General features: G+C 41.1%; 1 protein-coding gene across 1 annotated transcript; it reads left to right on the top strand.

Moving 5' to 3' along the window:
- Positions 1-32: 32 nt before the first annotated feature.
- On the top strand, positions 33-16,633 carry PPP2CA (protein phosphatase 2 catalytic subunit alpha). The gene is made up of 7 exons (XM_056348508.1): positions 33-354; positions 12,620-12,829; positions 13,334-13,507; positions 13,699-13,788; positions 14,108-14,269; positions 15,035-15,153; positions 15,889-16,633. The coding sequence occupies exons 1-7, from the start codon at positions 253-255 to the stop codon at positions 15,959-15,961; spliced, it is 930 nt and encodes a 309-aa protein (XP_056204483.1). The 5' UTR covers positions 33-252; the 3' UTR covers positions 15,962-16,633.
- Positions 16,634-19,895: the final 3,262 nt, after the last annotated feature.

Raw genomic sequence — 19,895 nt, forward strand, 5'->3', positions numbered from 1 at the left:
CCCCCTCCCCGTAGTGGAAGCCGAGGCGGTGACGTCAGGAGCGGCGGCCATTACACGGTCTGGTGCGAGGCAGCGGGCGGCAGAGCTGCAGCAGCGGAGGGCGCCGCGCCGGCCGCCCCACTCGCAGCGCTCCGGGCCGCTTCCGCACTCGCCCGCCCGTCCTGCCGCGTCGCGGCCGCTGTCGTTGGGAGCGCGGATCGCAGGGGCCTCCGGGGTGGTGCGGCGGCAGCCGGTGAGGCGGGGGAGAGCGGGATGGAGGAGAAGGTCTTCACCAAGGAGCTCGACCAGTGGGTGGAGCAGCTCAACGAGTGCAAGCAGCTCTCCGAGGGGCAGGTGAAGAGCCTCTGCGAGAAGGTGAGGGGCGGCGAGCGGGCGGCGGCGGGGCCGCTCCCTGCCGGCGAGTGAGGGGCGGAGGGTGGGGGCCCGGGGCCGGGGCGCTGCGGAGAGGCGGCGCCCGGCGGGGGCTGCCCGCGGGGCCCAGGCGGCCTCTCGGTGGGAAGGCGGGCGCCCGGGAAGGTGCTGCCGGGCGGGGGAGGCGCCTCTCGCCCGGCCGGCGAGACGGGCGGGCCGCGGGATGAGGTGCCGGGACCTGGCGGGCGGCGCCGCGGGGCTGGCTGGCGCCCGAGCCGCCGGCGGGGGTAGCGGGGCCGGGGCGCCGGGCGAGCCGCGGCCCCTCCGCGGGCGGATCCGCGCCCCCTCTCGCTGCGCTGGGTGCCTGGCTCCGCCTCCCGCCTTTTCATCGCCTCCTAAAATGGCGCCGCGGCCGGGATTGTCGGGAGAGACCCCCGAGCGGGGCCGCTATCCCGGGGACGCGGCGGGCGGGCGGCCCCGGCCCTTCCCCGCCGCCTTTCCCTCCCTGGGGCCGGGGGAGCTGTGCCCGCCGCAGGGTCGCGGCCGCCCGTCCTGTGCGGGGGGTCGCGAGTGAATCAACGCGACGCGCTCTCATGATACGGCTGAAATGTTAAAGCAGTCCAAAAAGTGTAAGTTATTACAATGAAAATAAAAGCTCAGGGTAATTGGTAGAAGATTACACGGGGTGAAGAGCTGCTGCTTGAATGTTACGGCTTTGATTTTTCATTTCTCATATAAATAAGCACAGATGCATTTATAATCGACGAAAAGGTAGGTTGCCTTTAGAACTTCGGTTTCTGTGAATAAGATTCTGGGTTTCAGGAAATTCACAGGATAGACAGTTGAGATCCCATGCCACCAGCTATTTTTGTGATAGTGGATTGAAAATGTTTAGAGTACTGTGTTGATTGAGACATCTATAGTTTAGGAAGGTCTCAAAATCAGCCCAGGATAGATTGCCTTCTGGAAACTGAAGGAAGAATTTGCCCTAGTACATCCAGAATTAGAAACCAATTGCAAAATGCAGCTGGATGCTAACTTAATAGCTGAGCAGTTTTTTTGGTTACTAGAGGTTTTCTGTATTCCTGCATTTATAGACTGAAGGAAGTAATATTTGTGGACTGTTCGGGGACTGGAAATTGAAGAATATGGGAAGTTATTGATATACTGGCTTCTAAAGAAGCCTGCGTACCTGCCACGAGAAGTAATTAGACTATTTTAAATTTGGCATCATGCCTTCAAATACTACAGCACTTTGTTTTGGAAGCAAATTGTTTCCAGAGGACTGTCCATGAACTTTATTAAAGAACTTCCAGTGTGTTTTGGTGAGGCGGGTGCTTAGGGTGAGTGCAAATTTTAGTTCACTGATATTTCAGTAACTTAAAATTGTTACCATTTGATACAGTCTGTGTATTTTAAACTGTGTTGCAAGCAAGTGGCAATGTCACTGCCTGACTGTTTTTCATGTGGCTGTCTAAATGACAGCGGTCCAGCTTCTTCCTTGTATTACTTTGTTGGAGAGGTGAGCGTTCCACTCACCATCATTTATAAACTGGTGCTGATGCAGGGTCCTGAATACCATGTGAGTGTGGGTGTTTTGTAAGGTTGCATGGTAACTTGCAGGAGCATGAGGAATGTACAAAAAGCTTTCAGTTTACTGGGAGTTTAGATAGGTGAGTAGGCATACCACTAGAAATTCCTTACAGAAGATACTGTAGTCTCAGTCATCACTGTTGTGCAAGATGATATTTTCATTTTTTCCCAGTGAGGAATGGAAATGAGCTGCGTTTCTGGATGTGTGATGCTCGTCACCAAAATAATGGTAGAGAAAACGAAAGGTCACAGAAAGTTGTGTGTCTAACTGCTGTGTTTTGAGATGAGAGACCACAAGAATGCGTGAGAGAAGTCTACCTGAAAAATACCATTTAGCAGCAACCTCAAGCTGGGTGGATATGAGCCAGCTCCAGACCAACAGTAGTATTTTTCTGGGTAGCACGATACTGTGCTTGAGCAGAAATTCCCTCTCTGGCTGATCTGCGGTCAGCACTTCACGGAGTACAGCCTCGTAGCTGTTTATGTTAACAAAAAATGATTTGTGCTGGTAACTACAGGTGGATTTACTGGGACTCCCTGCTAAGAGTAGTTAAGAGTTTCTGCATGGTTGCTGATGCAAGGAATTGGAAGTAGGCCCCCTGAAGTCGAGTTTTCCATAAAGTTGTCTCGGCCCCATCAAGTGAGAAGCTGTGTTAGTGAAAGCCAGGCATTAGTTGAATTCTGTGTCTTCCTGCTGAGAGGGCAGCGTTTGCTTTAGTGTGTTTCCGTGCTTCCAGCACTGATTCTCAGAAACTTTGCAGAGTTGTGCTTCGTGTTCCGATTGTCTTGAGTAGTTTCGTGGACATAATCACACCCAAAGGTTACGTTTTTCTGTAAATAGCTTAATGTGTTAAGGACAGTGTGAAATATAGCTATTGTTCCTAATGACAGATAAAGACCCTACTTAGGTATAAACTGTCATTCTTCACCACACTGAGTTGTAACTAGGGCTAGTTAAAATAAAGAAATAAATAAAAATATCTTTGCGAGGGCTTTCCCCCCATAATACTATCTGATTGGATGATCTTCCTGACTGGTATTTCTTGATCTGCTGGGACATCATGTGTGCAGACTGGTGCCTGTCTAATAAGAATAAGCCTGAGGGCTCTCTTGTATTTCAGTATTGATACCTAAAGAACAAACCAGCTATTTACAAACATGATAATTAAGTGTGGCCATTCCTGCATCCCAGTTAACTTTCTTAGTGCATCCAACATTGTGCCTAGTTACCTGGGTGATGGTGGTGGTTAACAGGCCAGAAATGTCTTCTAAGTCTAGGAATAATTTGTAACCATGAATAATACATAATGCTTTCACTGATGATTTGAAAATATAGGAGCCTCTGAGTGGCAGTTAAGTTATTCTAGGCTTAATATGTGCTATTTTATGGCACACTGGTTATGTGACCAATTGTGTGTGCTTTGCTTAAGGATTTGGTAAGCGTAATTTTTGAAGACGTGGTCAAAATGTACACCATATAGTCACTGTTACGTATCCCTAGTGTTTGTCCTGTTAATGATGAATTATTGACTGTTGTCTGTGAACAGAGGAGAGGAAGTCCTTTATTGTCAGGTGAGGGTTTTTCCACTGGCCATTTTGAATGAAAGGATGCTGTTTTGGAGTAATGTTCTTTTCCATGTTTGTGTGAAGGTAGAGGGAAATGATCTTGTCTCCTCACTGGTGTATAAATACCCTTTATCACAGGAGGTGGAGGTGTGGTGCATTGCTCAGGAAGGTGGGATGACAGTCTAAAAATGTTACAAAAGAATGAGTTGAGTTTGTGGATAGAGTCTCCATTGGTTATTTCAGAAGGTATCCTTTTTTAAACTGTGTGAAGGGCTGATGCTGGTAAAGGCACTTGAGAAACCTTGTTTCAAGCCTTGTCTCCTGCAGCTTTTGATCTGTAACAATGATCTTGGTTACATTTGTGTTTTGATTTGTCATCGCTGCTAATCTATAATTATGTTTCCAGGCCATACTGATCTCTGCTATGTACCTTGTTAATGGTGTGTTTTTCTAAATTTTTTTTCCTGTTGCAGAACTTTCACCTTTGTTTAACACCGGATCTTCCAAATCACATTTTCTGAGACTAATTGCAGATGACAACTAACCAAACATGCATGTACCTACTGCAACCATTTGAGCTGCTTGTACTCTCATTCAGCTTACATTAAGCGTCTTAGTTCGGGGAAGGCAGTATGCTACTGATGAAGCGTCCTTTTGGGTTAAACCCCTGTCCCTATAATCAAAGTTCAGTTCCTGTCATGCACAGGACTGGCAAGTTTTGTGGATCTCACTCCTGTGTTTTAAGCTATTACTGCCCTGAGATGTTGCCCCGTCACTTTTCAGACACAGGCACATGTTGTCTCTGTATCCTCTGCTGTTGGGGAGTTACTTTTCTTCAATTATTTTTGGCCAGAAGTGAATATTTTAAACTGTTCCCAGCTGCATCTGCAAGGGCTTTTCCATAAACTAGCTTTTTGCATTCCTGTATCTTTGCATGCAGCCATCACATACAACTAGTCTTCAGACTAAGTGATTGTAAAAATGAATGTTCCTGTCTGAACTTGCGGTAAGTCAACTGAAAAAACCTGCTTCAACAGAAATCCCTGCTAGCGAGAGTTTCTGTGTGGTGGGCTGTGTATTGGACACATTCTGTGTCCCTGCACACCTATCCCCGGCAGAAGAGGAAGGAACATGGGTCTGGAAGGTGCAGTGTTTTAGTTCTTTCTTACTACTGCATTGGCTTCTGGATTCACTAACCAGGGAACCCTTGAACTACTGCCAGCTTCGATTGTTCCAGGGGCTGTGGGAGACGAGAAGATGGTTTAGGACTCCTTTGCTGCTTTGTTGAATGTACCCAGGGATCGAGCCATTGATGGTGCGTACAGTTATACCTTCCATCTCTGAAGAGTTACAGGTGTATTGTGAAAAGCTTTTTGTGACATTTTAATAATGGTTTTAGATTATTCTGGAATACTTACACAAAAAAAAAAAAATCCTTTCACTCCTAGTGTTATGTGGGTTTTTTTTGGTGATGATTGGTAATATAAAATGGAAATTGTCTCTTTACACAAAATGCACTTGAAGCATCTACCTTCCTAGCCTTCTCATCTAGTTCTGATAATATTTATAGCATTTTGACGTGCATATGAGAATTAAGTCTTGCATGTGAGCATGAGCAGCTTTCTAATTTTTTTCAATTCTAGGAAATTCCGTAAAATTGAGTTGTGCTGGCAGTTAGCCATTCAGGTTTTCTTTTTTCAATTACGTTAGTTGTGATCGGATAGGAATGAAAGATTTTGTGTGTGTGTGTGTTGTTTTAAAAGCTATTTTGGGCATAGCTTAAGATAACAGAAGTGAGCACTCGTAAGTCGGACAAGTTCCTACTTGAGTTCTACCAATTTAAGGCTCAGGACATAGATGAGGCTGTAGATTGATGTCCTCTTCCAAATCTACCTGTGGTGAGGCTGTTGCCTCCTTAGATCTGATGACAGTGCTGCTCTGTGATTGCTCCCTAGCCATTTTCAGTTAGTCATCTGGGTTGCCTTAAACAGGGTAATAACCTAACCTGTCTGGCTGTGTCTGGCACGAGTTAAGGAGGCCCTGTACAAAAGGCTGTGTGAAGGGAATCAAAGGAGCAGTGACTGAATTTCCATCCTTGCTTAGGGACTCTTAAACACTACACCTACATTTAGTAACGCAGTTCTTGCCCTCTGTTCCTTTTCTTTAGGTGGTGTGTTAAGCTGGAAAAACAGCTTATTCCTGGCTAAAGAATAAATACTGGAGCTCAGTAATCAGGTTTCCAATATTTCTGCTGGGTGTATTGAAAATACCTTCCAATATAGGTCTTACATGCTTTTGATTTTGAATTATACTTCTTGAGTTTTGAGACATGTGCCTCACCCCATCCTCCAACAGGTATCCTGACCGTACCTTTAACGTGACTGTATGTAGCTGTGGTTGGAGTTACTTGAGCAAAAGAGTTAAAAAACCTTCTGAGTTTACTGCATGAAGCTGGACTTACAGATATTGGGCACAAATAGCTGGGGAATAGCTTTAGCCTCTTTCTTTTTTAATGACTGAATGATAGAATGCGGCTTGTCTACAGACAGGACTGAAGGCCATTTCTGTATATGTGGTCAGCTTCATGCATTACTGCTGTTGCAGTGTTTTTCAGAACTCCATCTAGAGAGGAAGGCATCAGGATTTCTTCAGCTATTTGGCCTCCTGTATTTTTTAAAAAAGACTTCTAGACTTTTTTTTACTTTTAATTTATAGTTAAAGACATGAAGGTCTTTTGTATGAAGCAAAATAATGATATTGAGTTCCTTCAGAGGAGCCCCTTTCTATTCTCATTTTCCATCTGATCTTGTCAAGCACTGATACTTAAATAGTAGTTCCCCTTTCCTTATCCCAAATCTGCCTCTGGGGGAAAGAAAACTCCTTTCAGTTATGCTGAGTATGTAAGACTGCTAATGATTTTTCCAAACTGAAGCATTGAGGGGACTATCAAGACTGCAAATGGTGTCAGTCATTACTTTGTAATACAAAGGAATAGAGGGTTATTTGGCAAAAGTTTACTGCCTGCATGCTTTCTTGTAGACCTTCTAGGATTTGCATGAGAAAAAGGAAGGTGGTTGTGTCATTTAATCTTGCATGCAGTGCTGGCATTAGTATTGGTCTTTTGGTTGGCTAACATCTTGTGTTTAACTGTCCTCTTCTAACCAAACAAATTACTGGAAGAGTAAGGGCCCAGTTGTTGCTGAATTGCAGAGCAGTGAAGAAGGGTACTTTGTGTGTTTTGAGAGTACAAAGCAGATCATATTTTATGTTTTTTTGGCTACTTAATTGCCTGTTCTTGTTCTCTAACGAATACATCAGTGTATATGACAAATACTGTCAGTGATAACATCAGCTACTAAACTTTTTATAGCTAATTTGGTGCACTTTGAATTGAAATGATACTTTTAAGTTAATTTGTTAGTTCTGTTCACCCTGTCCCAAGAAAATTAAGGGCTACGAATGTAGTGACCACATCATGACACCCATGTTCCCAGGAGCTACACTGTGATTCTCTGACCAGGTATGCCTTGTTTTCCTTCACTGACTTTGAAACCTTCAGTATCACTGGTAGTGAAAGAGCTTAGAAATAGAAGCGTAGGCACTAGTCATGAAACCAGAGAAAGCAGATTGGTTATCTTCTGTTTCTGTCCTGGGAAAAGAGTATTTTTCTGCTGTGGCTGCTTCTGTGTGGATGGAAATCCTGGTTTTACATACTTCGGAATACTAAATAATTAAATGTCAATGAGGAGCTTTGTGTTTTAATTTTGTTCCTACTTATACATTCATATTGAACTCCTTAGTGGATTCTGAAGTGCAGCATAAATCAGTTTCCCATTTGTGTTATATGTAATCTGACTGCTGTTGTACCTTCTTCACAGAAGGGTGATATTGGAAGCCTCATTTCTCTAGTTTGTTTAAAATGTCAGACAGCGAATGAAAATACAGTTTGCCCTAAAAATGGTGAGCCCATCTTTTGTCTGAACATGTACTCTTCCCTCAGCAAGTAAGGGATGGGGGGAACCATTAAACTGAAAGAAACAAATGTATTCCCTCTGCAGAAGACTTGCTGACTGTAATGGATGACTTTGCTTGGAATCTCTTCCAGGCCACGATATTTGGCCAGGCCAGCTAAAACCAGTGTTCATCCCAATTAGCTGGTCATTGTGCCTTTAGTCATATCCTGTGCATCTTGATGACAGGAAGTTAGGGGTGTGGTTGAAGTCTTCAATTTCGTCAGAATATCTTTATGGTAACTACAATTACCTTTTTTCCTTTTTTTTTTTTTTTCCCTCCCTTGGTTACAGTGGATGCTTCTTAACGCACACTTTACTAGACAGCATGGTGGGTTGCAGGTGTGAATTCTGGTCTGCCAAGAATGACACGTTACCATCTGCAACCATGACTTTGGAGCCATGTTGTCTAATGAAAATAATGGTTGTGTTTCCTTTACTGAGTTAGTGGTAATCTTTTGATAAGTGCTTTATAGCAGTGGTTTGCTGCTGTGCAGCAGTTTCAAGCATTGATCTACAATTCTACAAAGCCATAGTGATGTTTACTGCCTTTTTTTTTTTTTTTTTTTTTTTATGTGCCCCAGAATTTTTCAGGGTAGCTACTTGGTTTGAGTTGTCAGAGCTCCTGCTAGAATGTATGGACCTAAGAAGGAGTAGGAGAAATTGAGAAATACCTGGTATGTTCTAGAAACACAAAGGAATTTGGGTACAGATTAATTCAGAGGATTTTTTAGAAATGGACTACTTGAAATTAATTCTGTGAGGCGAGGGTGATCATGTACTCTCCTCATGAGGGAAACTTGCTTGTCCTTAGCGTAGAGTGAGTTGAGAAAGAGAACGGATGGATTATAGCCTTTACGGGACTTGACTCTGAGCCTTAAACTGTGGCATATAGGATAAAAACATGCAGGGAACAAGGGAAATAGGAGATGCCTCTGGGTACAAACAACCCCTGCATCTCATTAAACAAAATTGTGAAGATCTAAAAATCGTATGGTCGTACAATTTAATTCTTATCCCTGACTGTTCATCATAAAACACAGTTTACACTTGTATCTCACATTGTCTCAAAACAATGAAGCTAATCTTTGTATTTTAAGAACAGTGTTTTGCACAAAAGATGCCTTTTGTAAACAAAGGCAACAAAACAGTGCTTTACTGTTCATCTGGCCGTTTAGAAGATGTGCAGCAGTCCAGGAATGTTTTAATTCTTAAATACTAGGTTGCATTTTTATGCAGTGCTACTTGCTTTACAATAAAGTGAAAAATTGTTGGTTTCTTGTGTGTTGAAACCAATACTGGTTTTATTCTTGTCTTTTGGGTGTTCTGGGATTGTACAAGTTGCCTCTTTCCAGCGAAATGGATGAGTAAGGCAATATTTCATGTATCAAATAGGAATGAATGCCAGTCACTATGACTAAGCTGAAGTGTATTTTATGTGTGCTGGTTTTAACTTTGAGGTTGCTTTAAGTAAAATTTGTGCCTTTCCACCTCAGCACTTGTACATGACAGTATTTTACTTGGTGGTTCTTACGCTCTTCTTGTGCAACTAGGTCTTACAGCTACGTGTTTTCTCTGCATTAGACTTTACTGGTGTTTGGCTGTAAAATTAGCATTTATCAATTTGAAGTAGTGGGTTCTTTTCAGTCTTAATCTGTATCTGTTATCACTTTGAAACCCAAGAGTGTGTAATGCTGAAAAAATAGTTAAGCTGATTTGGAGACAGGGTCTTATAACTGTAATGTAGTAGGCTGTTGATAGCAAGCTTTTGCTGAAGTTAATCTACTTCAAATCTTAGAATACCACCACAAGTTAAACTTTTTGTCATGTGGGGTACTTACAGGGACTGAAGGCATAGATGTTCAGGGTTGTCTTAATATTAAGAATCGGTAAGAACTGGAAAAAAGACTGAAAAACAAAAGCACTAATAAGTGTTCAGAAAAATGTTTTTCAGAATTGCATAATTGTTTATCCTGGTGATAGGCAATGAAACCTGGCTCTTTCAAAACGTTGATGTCAAAATACTACAGAGTGTTGCACTATTATCCTTTGAATAAATAGGTCGCTGGGTTTTGGAAGTACAAGGAATCTGGTGTGTGTGTCTCTTCTTGGTTCTCCTTCATCAGGTGATTTGCCCAAGGAGGACTCTTGTCTTCTGCTGAAAAATGCTTTACTGCTTCCTTTCCATGAGGAAGTGTAGGAGAGCTGCTGGTGGGAAATCCAGTTTGTGGGGGGCAGAGGATGGACTGGGAGGGAGTTGTATGACGTGGCTGAGCAAGTAGCATCATTGTGGATCTCAGGGAAAGGATCAACAAAAAGGGAGTGGAACCAGATGAGGTTACACATGGTGGTGGGTAGTGCAGTACAAAGTTAGGGTCACGGGTACTTCAGTAATAGTGTTAGTGATAGCTTGCCATTGTGAAATTGTAGCATTGCACATACTGTTGTCTTGCCAACTTGCGTTTTTGTTATATTACAGAATATTAAAACTTTTTGCTTTACCCTTTTATAAGAATGCATTTAATGTGGAAATTTGGGTATGGTTGATGGACTGGGGACCATGGGTTGGTGGCTTGTTTTCAGGGTGTTACTGTTTCCACTTTCAGCTCTGCTGAACCTCTTCTGTAGCAGGAAGTACACTGCTTAAGCAGTTCAGTATATGCCACTGTTAATGCTATGGGACATGGTAAGACTGTAAATGGACTAAGCAGTTCATAATGCAGTATTTCACAAAACCTGTTTCAGAATGTGGAAATACTGAAATCCTTGCAACAGCATTCCTCCATTGCAGGATTTAAATAGAGATTGCTGTTTTGCAAGTTGACCTGGAACAGTCTTTTTCCATCAGAGTAGCTGTTTGACTTATCTAGGTGTTTGGTCATGTGCATATTATCTGAGTGATTTAATATTTCAAAAACTGAGGAAGCAACAGCTCTGATGCTGAGAACTATGCCATTTTAATCTCAGTCAGCATAAACGTTGCATACCTTTGATGAAAAATAAATGGTGTGTTCTTTGTGCAGTGCTTCCATTGTGTTAAGAAAATATGGTGGTAGAAAGCATTCTAATAAAAGGAGTACGTCATTTTGTATCGAAGCACTATAAGCATCTGTAACGTTTCCTGTCAAAAGGAGAATTAATATGGCTAATGCTTCAGAGTTTAACAGTGTATTAAGAGGCTAAGTCTGTTAAAACACCTTCAAAACATCCGGTGAGCTTCACTGCATTAAAATGAATGTAAGTCAGGCTATCTTAAAATAAATCTACACTTTTAGCGTCTACCACAAGCCAGCAATGACCTATCTTTAGTACTAGGCACAGCATGAGTGGAAACTGTCATATGAGATTGACTTTTCATGTAAATATGTCTGCAGAATGATTTAACTCTGTTGCTCATGCTGTAATATCTAAAGCTCTGTGTTGTGCAGGGTGCTCAACCACAATGGCATTTTTGCAGTTCTTGCTGGTGTTGAATGAAATGTTGGATTTCATGAGTCTCCATCATTAAACTATGTGTTGCTGGCACTTTCCTTCTATGAAGCAGTGACTGTGGTGGTTAGCCTGGACAATGTGCAGCAGCAGTGAGACACCACTTTTGGGGGTGGGAGTGTCAGTCAGTCTCCTGCTAATGGCTTCATGAATAGGGTGGAAACTTGGACACAGCAGCATGTTTCTTAATAGTTGGGTTCATGTCAATACCCAATATTTAATGTACTGTTTAGATTTTAATTCAAATCTTTTCTTTCCTAATCTTTTAAAATACGATGCTCTTCAGATTATGATGATTTTTTTCTAGCTTCTCAAACTACTACTTTGCTGAGCAGAAGCCCCCAAAAATGAGTATTCTGCTTTAGTTGTCAGGTTAGGTTTGAGAAAGTTAAGAAAGTGACCCTAAAATGAACACAGTGTTGCACTTCTGTCTGTGTCTCATGCTGGTGTGTGCTTCAGAGTTTTTTTGGATTGTGTGGCCTGTGCATAGGTGGTATTTGGTGCTGTTTCTGCAAGTCTTGTAGACACACTGGGTTATAAAATACAGGACGGTTTTTATATATTCTCTTGTTGTTCTGGGAATGAGGTAAAAAGGGATCCTTTCTGAATAGGAACGTTAGCAGTTGAAAGGCATGGAAATCTTTGTAGATGGGAATTTGTAAACTTGTTACTATATATATTTTTAATACCCTCTTGATTTAGAAAATTATTGTGGCACATGTTTGGTGACTATTCTGAGAACAAATTGTAACAACTGGCAGTGTGATGGCAGTAAGGAATTCTTGCGTTATTTCAAAATCATCTTTCTAATGCTGTTTTTAGCTTGTGCTTCTTCATGTACATTGCCTTTTCCTGCAACTTTAATGTATACAGTTTTTGGAAAAAAATGGTGGTGTCAGAGATGTTTTCCCTACTTTAGTTTATAAAGACACGACTCGGCGTTACTCATGTACTTAAACAGAAAACTTGTTCAGGAAGCTTCTGCAGGTAATCCACCTGCTCTGCAGTGGCTGGTACCACTGGATGTTAGTTACGTTCTTGCTTCTGCTTCATGTAGAACCTTTGCCATTGCATTCAAAGATGTATGTATAGATGGGTGGCAAACAGTCTTCTGAAGCAAGGTGTCTGCAGTGTAGAGCACCCTGGGCGCTGATATGGCTGTGCTCACCTCCCAGAGGGAGAGTGTCAGTTTTGGCCATGCCTGAGTTCAGGCTTTTGAAGGGTTGGAGATAAGACATTAACATGATTTTTAATTTTAATTTTTCCAAATACTTGTGAACGTCTTCAGTTCCAGCAGTGATAATTGCTGGTTTATGCTTCACAGAACCGTTATTGTAGAAAGTCTGATGTTTTTCTTATGCTGGAAATTAATTCTGAAATACCCTCCTCAAGGAGGGGGAAAAAACCACCAAACCAAATTTTTGTTACTAATACAGGGTTGCATAAAGCAAAATCTTATTTTAAGTAAAGATAATGTTTATCTCAAGCACTTCAGACAAGCAGGGGACAGGAGTTCATAAAGAGAGCAGGTAGTAGAGAGCTGGAAGTGGTAGAGCGTACTTTGACTGTTCATAGACAAATTGACAATTTATATGTGTTTTGTTTTATAGGCTAAAGAAATTTTGACAAAAGAATCTAATGTACAAGAAGTGCGATGTCCAGTCACAGTCTGTGGAGATGTCCACGGACAATTTCACGACCTCATGGAACTTTTCAGAATTGGAGGCAAATCACCAGACACAAACTATTTGTTTATGGGGGACTATGTTGACAGAGGCTATTATTCAGTCGAAACAGTCACATTGCTTGTAGCTCTTAAGGTAACTTTTCTTCTCAGCTGTATAGTTCTGTATGAAATGCATATAATTACTATCCTGACTACACTTAATATCTGTTATGATTTGCACTACATTGGTGTTCTAGGTACAAAAACTGAAACGTTGGCATAGTTTTCGAAGATACTTCTGAAAAAATCAAATGTTCATATGCAAGCCTAATTTTTTTCTTAAATGAGTGCTGTATTTATTTGCTACCTGCCGAAGTAGTGGTATTTAAGAATTTGCTTGTAGATATCAGTTTGATGCAGGGGTGTAGTGAAGTTCACTAGGAACGATGAATAAAATTTGTAATTAATTTCAAAAGTATTTGGCAGCTGAAGATTTGGCTGAATTATCCCTTCTTTTCTCAAAGGTTATAATGGAATCTTCATCTTGAAAAGTGTTTGGTATTTATTGACATGTGAAGGGGGGGTGAGGGGTGCAAACTCTGTTTTTTAGGAAGACATACATATTTTAATGCCTCTAAAATAAACTGTTAATGTTTAGGTCCGTTACCGTGAACGTATCACAATTCTTCGAGGGAACCATGAAAGCAGGCAAATCACACAAGTATATGGTTTCTATGATGAATGTTTAAGAAAATATGGAAATGCAAATGTTTGGAAATACTTTACAGACCTTTTTGATTACTTGCCTCTAACTGCCTTGGTGGATGGCCAGGTACGTTAATATTTGACAAAGTTAAATGTTACTAGTTGTAAAGGAAGCTATTAAAACTATACTATCAGCTCTTGGCTTTAAAGGGATCTTTTGCAGATTTTCTCCTAATCATTTACACTAGAAAATTACAATTGCACTCTTACAATTAATGTAAATGAATGAGATAAACTTCATCTATTTAACTCTTCCAGATTTTCTGTCTACATGGTGGCCTCTCTCCATCGATAGATACACTGGATCACATCAGAGCACTTGATCGCTTGCAGGAAGTTCCCCATGAGGTACTGAAAAATAATTTTCTAAACTCATGGGATTCATGATTCAGCATGTATATGGGGACTTTGAGTACACAGACCGAAAATGAAATTCAAACCAACTTAGCAATATGAAAGTGTCTGTCTTCCTGTTCTCGTTTAGTTCTTTGAAGGCAAATAAGGGGCATGTGCTTGCCTAAAGACAGACGAGTTTGGGGGTTTTTTAAGTCTTAAAAGACGTGCTGCAACAAGTTGTGCAGGGGTGGCTTATGTGCAGGTTTTCTGTGGTTTTGTTTGGTTTTGGTTTTTTTGCGTTCTGTTTCCGAAACATCTACATCTCTTCTAGGGTCCAATGTGTGACTTGCTATGGTCAGATCCAGATGATCGTGGTGGCTGGGGAATTTCTCCTCGAGGTGCAGGTTATACATTTGGACAGGATATTTCAGAAACCTTTAACCATGCTAATGGCCTTACGTTGGTTTCAAGAGCTCATCAGTTGGTAATGGAGGTAAGCAGGATAGCCTGTGCCTTTAAACTTTTGATTGTATAGTTGGTCCATTAATACCGTACTCTGCATGTCAGAGAGGTGCATATGCTGCTGTGACAACTCATGATCCAGCTGAGAGTGTTCCAGAAACTCTGACAGTGTTCATGTGCTACTAAAGGAGATTCTCAGTTTGACAGTAGAGTAACCTTTATTTTGGCCTATTTTCTGAAAATTTACAGTCATGTTCCAAAACAGACTTCAGTAGTGGATGTGGTACTGCATTTCTGTGTAGGTAAAAGGGTTCTTAAACGTAAATGCTGAGGCCCTCGGTAAGGAAATGCACATAAATGCTTGTGCTTTGAAAAAAAGATGTATTTTTCCTTTTTACCTTGGATGACTGTTTTTGGTTCGTAGTCTCTAGTTATCCCTGGCAGTTAAGATTTCTAAATGTATGCCTTGATTCTGGTTTTGGCAAGCACAGCTGAAGGTTTAGAATAGATTGTGTACTGCTGAAGTGCCGTTTTAATTTTTTAATGCTAATGCAATGGACAATTCTTGCTGGTTTTCTTAATAAATATCTTTAGCTCGTGCTTACTAGTAAGCAACACATGAAGGCCAGAATTCCTTTTTACCCTTTTTCTCTCAAGAAGACAAAGATACAGCCTTAATCTTACTTAAAATGACACTACAAATGTCACTTAGGGTTTTGTGCATTACTAGTCAGATGTTTATATGGGGTACAACAAATTAACTTGGTTGTCATAATTTTTTTTTTCCCTTTTTCAGGGGTACAACTGGTGCCATGATCGGAATGTAGTAACGATTTTCAGCGCTCCAAACTATTGTTACCGTTGTGGCAACCAGGCTGCAATTATGGAACTTGATGATACTCTAAAATACTCCTTGTAAGTATGTTTAAAAATGAGAACTGCATTACTTATGATTTTAAGATAACTGCTGTAGCAAGATCCCACTTAATTACCACGTTAAGGTATGGGGGGTTTCCCCCTATATGCTTTTGGGAGGTGAAGTGAATGTTGGAATTGTTGGGTTAGTTGCATCTAAAATCTTGCAGTCAAATATCTGGAGCAGTTGTTGCATTCAACCAAGATGACTCCTCGGTTTTGTTTTGTGTAATGAGTTTAATGAAATACTGTAGAGGTATGTGATTTCAGAGTAGGAGTACTGTCACGTCTGAGATACTGCCCTCCTATCAGTCTAGGGCAAGAAACTTGGAATCTTTGAGTTCTTCGGATGTTAGGATGTCTGCTTTTTTATATGGGATTTCTAATTAACTACCTCAGCAGCGACTTTACTAGTAAATGAGGCAAAAGCATTGTGTAAACTGCTCCCTTTCACAGTTACTGGAGACTTTATCTCTCTAAAATATGCTAAAGTTTGACCAGTTTGAGTCTTAAAGCTAAGGTTAATTTCTCTCCAGTTCTTCACAGTAACCGTAAGAGAAGTTTAAAATATGGGGGTTATAAATACCTGCTAGGAGGAGTGGAAGAAGTTGAATGCTCGTTCTAGAAGACTTTAATTGTACCTGTGTTAAGACTGCTGCTGCTGCACTTCACATATAAAACATACTTGCATGTAAATGGGACTCGTGCAGTTTCATTAATGTCTGTGCTTTTCAGTTTGCAGTTTGATCCAGCACCGCGCAGAGGTGAACCGCATGTGACTCGTCGCACCCCAGACTACTTCCTGTAAAGAGATTTTAGACCTGTACAGTATTGCCATGAACCATATGTTGACCTGAAGAAAATGGGAAGAGCAACAGTAACTCCAAAGTGTCAGAAAATATTTAACATTCAAACTTGTTTTCACATGGACCAAAAGACGTGCCATATTCAAATACAAAGCCTCTTGTCGTCAACAACTGTGACCACTTTAGAATGAATCAGTTCATTGCATGCTGAAGCAACATTGTTGGTCAAGAAACCAGTTTCTGGCATAGCGCTATTTGTAGTTACTTTTGCTTTCTCTGAGAGACTGCAAATAATAAGATGTAGACATTAACACCTCGTGAATACATTTAACTTTCCATTTAGCTATAGCTTTATTCAGCATGACTGTAGATAAGGGTAGCAGCAAACAATCATTGAAGCTTAAAGAACATTTTTAAAATAAGTACCAAGGCCTCATATTTGTTCTGAAACTGTTTGTTTGTTTTATTTTCAGGGAATACTGTTTAATTTAATTGTATTGATTTTTTTTTTTTGTCTGCACTCAGTTCCCTCTTCCACTCTTTGCCCTACCATATTGTCCCTTGTAATTGTCCAAGGATAGTGAATTACTTTGAACAGAACTGTTTTTTTCTGTAAAACAATGTTACTGCAGGACAGAGCTGCAGTGTTTTTCATAATAAACTTGTGAACTAAGTATGGAAAAATGTCAAATCCTAATTGCATCACAGGTCAACTTTGGTTTAATAAACTAACGTGTAGCTGGATGGGTTTTAGAAATTTGCATAGAATTTTCCACCTTAAATAACTAAAACTGAAGTGATTGGAGGTGTGCTGGAAAACTGATCCTTTGAGTTCTGTCCCAGGGAGATGCTTGGTCTTATGTCGTCATGCAGCTGAGGACAGACCTTACTGATACTAATGTGTTACTCTCTTTCCCTCTTGGTGCTTTACTGAAATATTTAAAAATGGAAGAATACAGGACCACTTGGTTGAGTGAGCGTGGCTTTTCTTCAAGTGTAAATCGAATTTTGAGTTATTTACAATGTAGGTGCTAATACTTAAAATCATTTTCTGAAAAACTAAGAATAAAACCAGTTTTCTAAATATTAAAGGAAATAACTTGAAATTTAGTGCTATGTGTATTGCCCAAGCTTCCATTCTGAAAAATACTGGTATTTTATGTTAACTTATGTTAAAATATTTCCTTTCTACTGACTTGTTTCAGAATTTGAATCCCAATTTGATTCTGTTGTTCAAAACAAATTCAAATTTTATGCCTTCTTAAGGCTTGTGCTTGAAATTTCCTGGGCATATCTTGAAAAGACGTACCTGGCTGTTGCTTTAATAGAGGACTCTTAATATTCATATTGTTTAAGAGACTTTAAATTCCTTGGGCACAATGTAGATTCTGCAACAACATGGAGGATTTTTATTTTTTTACACTGTTTGCTTCTAAGGGAAAATACAGATATTTTGCAGATGTCTATCCTACCTGGAGGCTTAGACCTAGACATGTTTTCGGGGGCTTTCTTGCTTTTCTGCTGGAGGACTGCTTAATTCTCCAACTGGCAAAGAAGGTGCTGCATTTCACCAAGCATTACTTCATCCCTTTTCTGAAAGGCTTAAGTGGTGCCTTTTTTTTTTTTCTTCAGCAAAAATTCAGACTTGTCCTGTAGGTTGGATTCCAAATGGTTTCTGGAGAGCATTCAGTCTTCTGCAGTTTGATCTCCTACAGGAAGAAGCGCATACCAAAAATAAGTGCATCTGAAGTGTCTTTTTTTAGTATCTTGGGAACTTTTGCTTTGATCACTATTAAGAAAAAATAATCCTTTGCTGTAGAGAGTAGCTCCCTTCAAATTCCTTTCTCTCTAAATGTTTTTGTAGATAGAACTTTGTGCCTTAATTGACACCATTCCTTCAAGAGTAATGACTTCACCCTATTTTCTGTTTTCTGCTACTTTAATTGGTGTGACTCATCTGCTCTGGGGGGAGCAGCCTGTTCATTTGTTCAGTGTCTGTACACAAATACAAGCAGTTGTTACTAAAGTCGGTGGAAAATGTTGAAAGTCACTCCAGCTTTTGCACTTTACCCCATAATTGTGCTGACTGGCCATTTGAAGATTTCATTGAGGATATCATGTTGTGAACAAAAAATTGTTACTTTGATGGAGATTGGCCACCAGCAGTACTAACCAGCTAAAGGCATGTTTGGAAGATTCAAGAGGAGAAAGAAAACTTCAGATATAATTACTGTCTGATTCATTGGTAGCTGATTGATTGGTTCATGTGAGCAAAAACTTCCTTTGCTGCAGACTGCAAGGATGCTGACCACAGAGCGATGAGCATGATTAGGATTTGTACTTGCTTTGGAGATGAGCGTTGATGTTTCCTCCTTCACTACAGAGACTGGTGAATTCCATAAAATGTGAAATAGGAGTAGCGGGGAATGGCATGTTGTGGCAATTCAGTGTTTTTTAAGCAGGAAAATTTAACCAGTTTTTAGTGAGGAGGGCGACGTTGGGGTTTTAAGTTGTCAGAAGGCAGCCATGAATGAAACCGGACATTTTTGTATGAACTGCTCTAAACACTTCCTCTTTTTCTTCTGTTTCTCACAATTTGGGTAGCTGGTAGAATCCTGTTGTTGGATAGATGGGAGAGGGTTTTGAGCTTACCAAATTTCATTTTACTTCAGTCACACTTAATGAGGACCTGTCATTTAGCTATTTCTCTGAATTTGCTTATCAGACAGAGGCAAGCACCCGTCATTTGTGGAGGCCTGTCCTTCTGAACTAAGGCATCATTATGTCAAAAATGAGACAAAATTACACTCGTACACAGGGAAATATTCAATAACTGCTTTTGAAAGGAAAAATGGGACATTTGAAGTACACAGATTTGCCAGGGTTTTTTTTCCCCTTTTTGCACTCTAAACCTTTTTTCTGCCAGTTCCCATCCTATGCTGTATCCCTCCTGTGGCCCCCTCTGCCAGTTGCCTTCCAGGCAGCCGTCCCGGTGAGCTGCCCTGCTGCGTCTTTGCAGAGCCCCGGAGCTCCCTCGGTGAGTGACGGGGAGTGCTGTGGGCATCAAGGGACCTTTTCTCCAAGATAAACCAGCATGTGTGTTTGTCCTTGTGCCCGTGTCAGATTGTTTCCAGCTGCTGACATTTGCATACGTGTTCAGTATCCCTGCTTCGAGTGCCCGGGCAGCATTACCGATTTTAGATCTGGTAATAGCCTGGAAGGATACTTGACGCACAGGCAAGTGCAGAGAGACAGAGCTGGTTACCTCGCTCTTCCCCGGGTGTCCGGATGGTAACACGATAAATTCTGCCTTGGGGAGGGGAAAAGGTGGTGAGTGGACATTGCTGCCGAAAGCTTTGACATTTCCTCTGCCTATGTTTCAGGCTGGTTAGTTTCAAAAGTCCATCTGGACATGTTAGTAGAGAAAAGATTTCTGAGACTTACTGATGCCTGCCAGTCCACGGTTCCACATTCTGCATGAGGGGATTTTTTTTCTTTTTTTTTATAGTATGACTGAAAGTCATTTCCATAAAAGAATTGTGCGTTAAGAGCCTGGGACAAAGTCTTCGGCAATTTAGAAACACGACCTGAATCTTAATGGTAAAAGATTGTCACGTACAAACCAGGACTGACTGGTACACAAGTGCTAGCTTTTGGCTTTATTTTGGCCCTTTTTTCATAGTTGAATAAACCCATTCCTCTGTTTTTCCCCCCTCTCACCCCTTAATTTCCTTAGTAACACTGGAGCGCGGTTCCTGCTATCGGAGCTGTGACCTGAGGAGCAAAAGGGAGCTGAAGGATAAATGTGCTTGTTCCTGTGGCAAAAATGCTCTGTAAGAAGAAGCAAGCATGATCAAATCACAATTTTGAATTTCAAATTAAATGCTGCTCCAAATTCAATTAATTGAAGGTGTGGCTCCACTCTCACCACTTCCT

Source organism: Falco biarmicus, chromosome 8, assembly GCF_023638135.1.
Source record: "Falco biarmicus isolate bFalBia1 chromosome 8, bFalBia1.pri, whole genome shotgun sequence".
Lineage (NCBI taxonomy): Eukaryota > Metazoa > Chordata > Aves > Falconiformes > Falconidae > Falco > Falco biarmicus.

Excerpts from the sequence above, each read along its gene's own strand:
- PPP2CA (XM_056348508.1), top strand. The coding sequence starts at position 253 with ATGGAGGAGAAGGTCTTCACCAAGGAGCTCGACCAGTGGGTGGAGCAG. Across the intron at positions 13,508-13,698 it reads CTGCCTTGGTGGATGGCCAG|ATTTTCTGTCTACATGGTGG; the intron begins GTACGTTAATAT and ends TAACTCTTCCAG. Across the intron at positions 13,789-14,107 it reads TGCAGGAAGTTCCCCATGAG|GGTCCAATGTGTGACTTGCT; the intron begins GTACTGAAAAAT and ends CATCTCTTCTAG.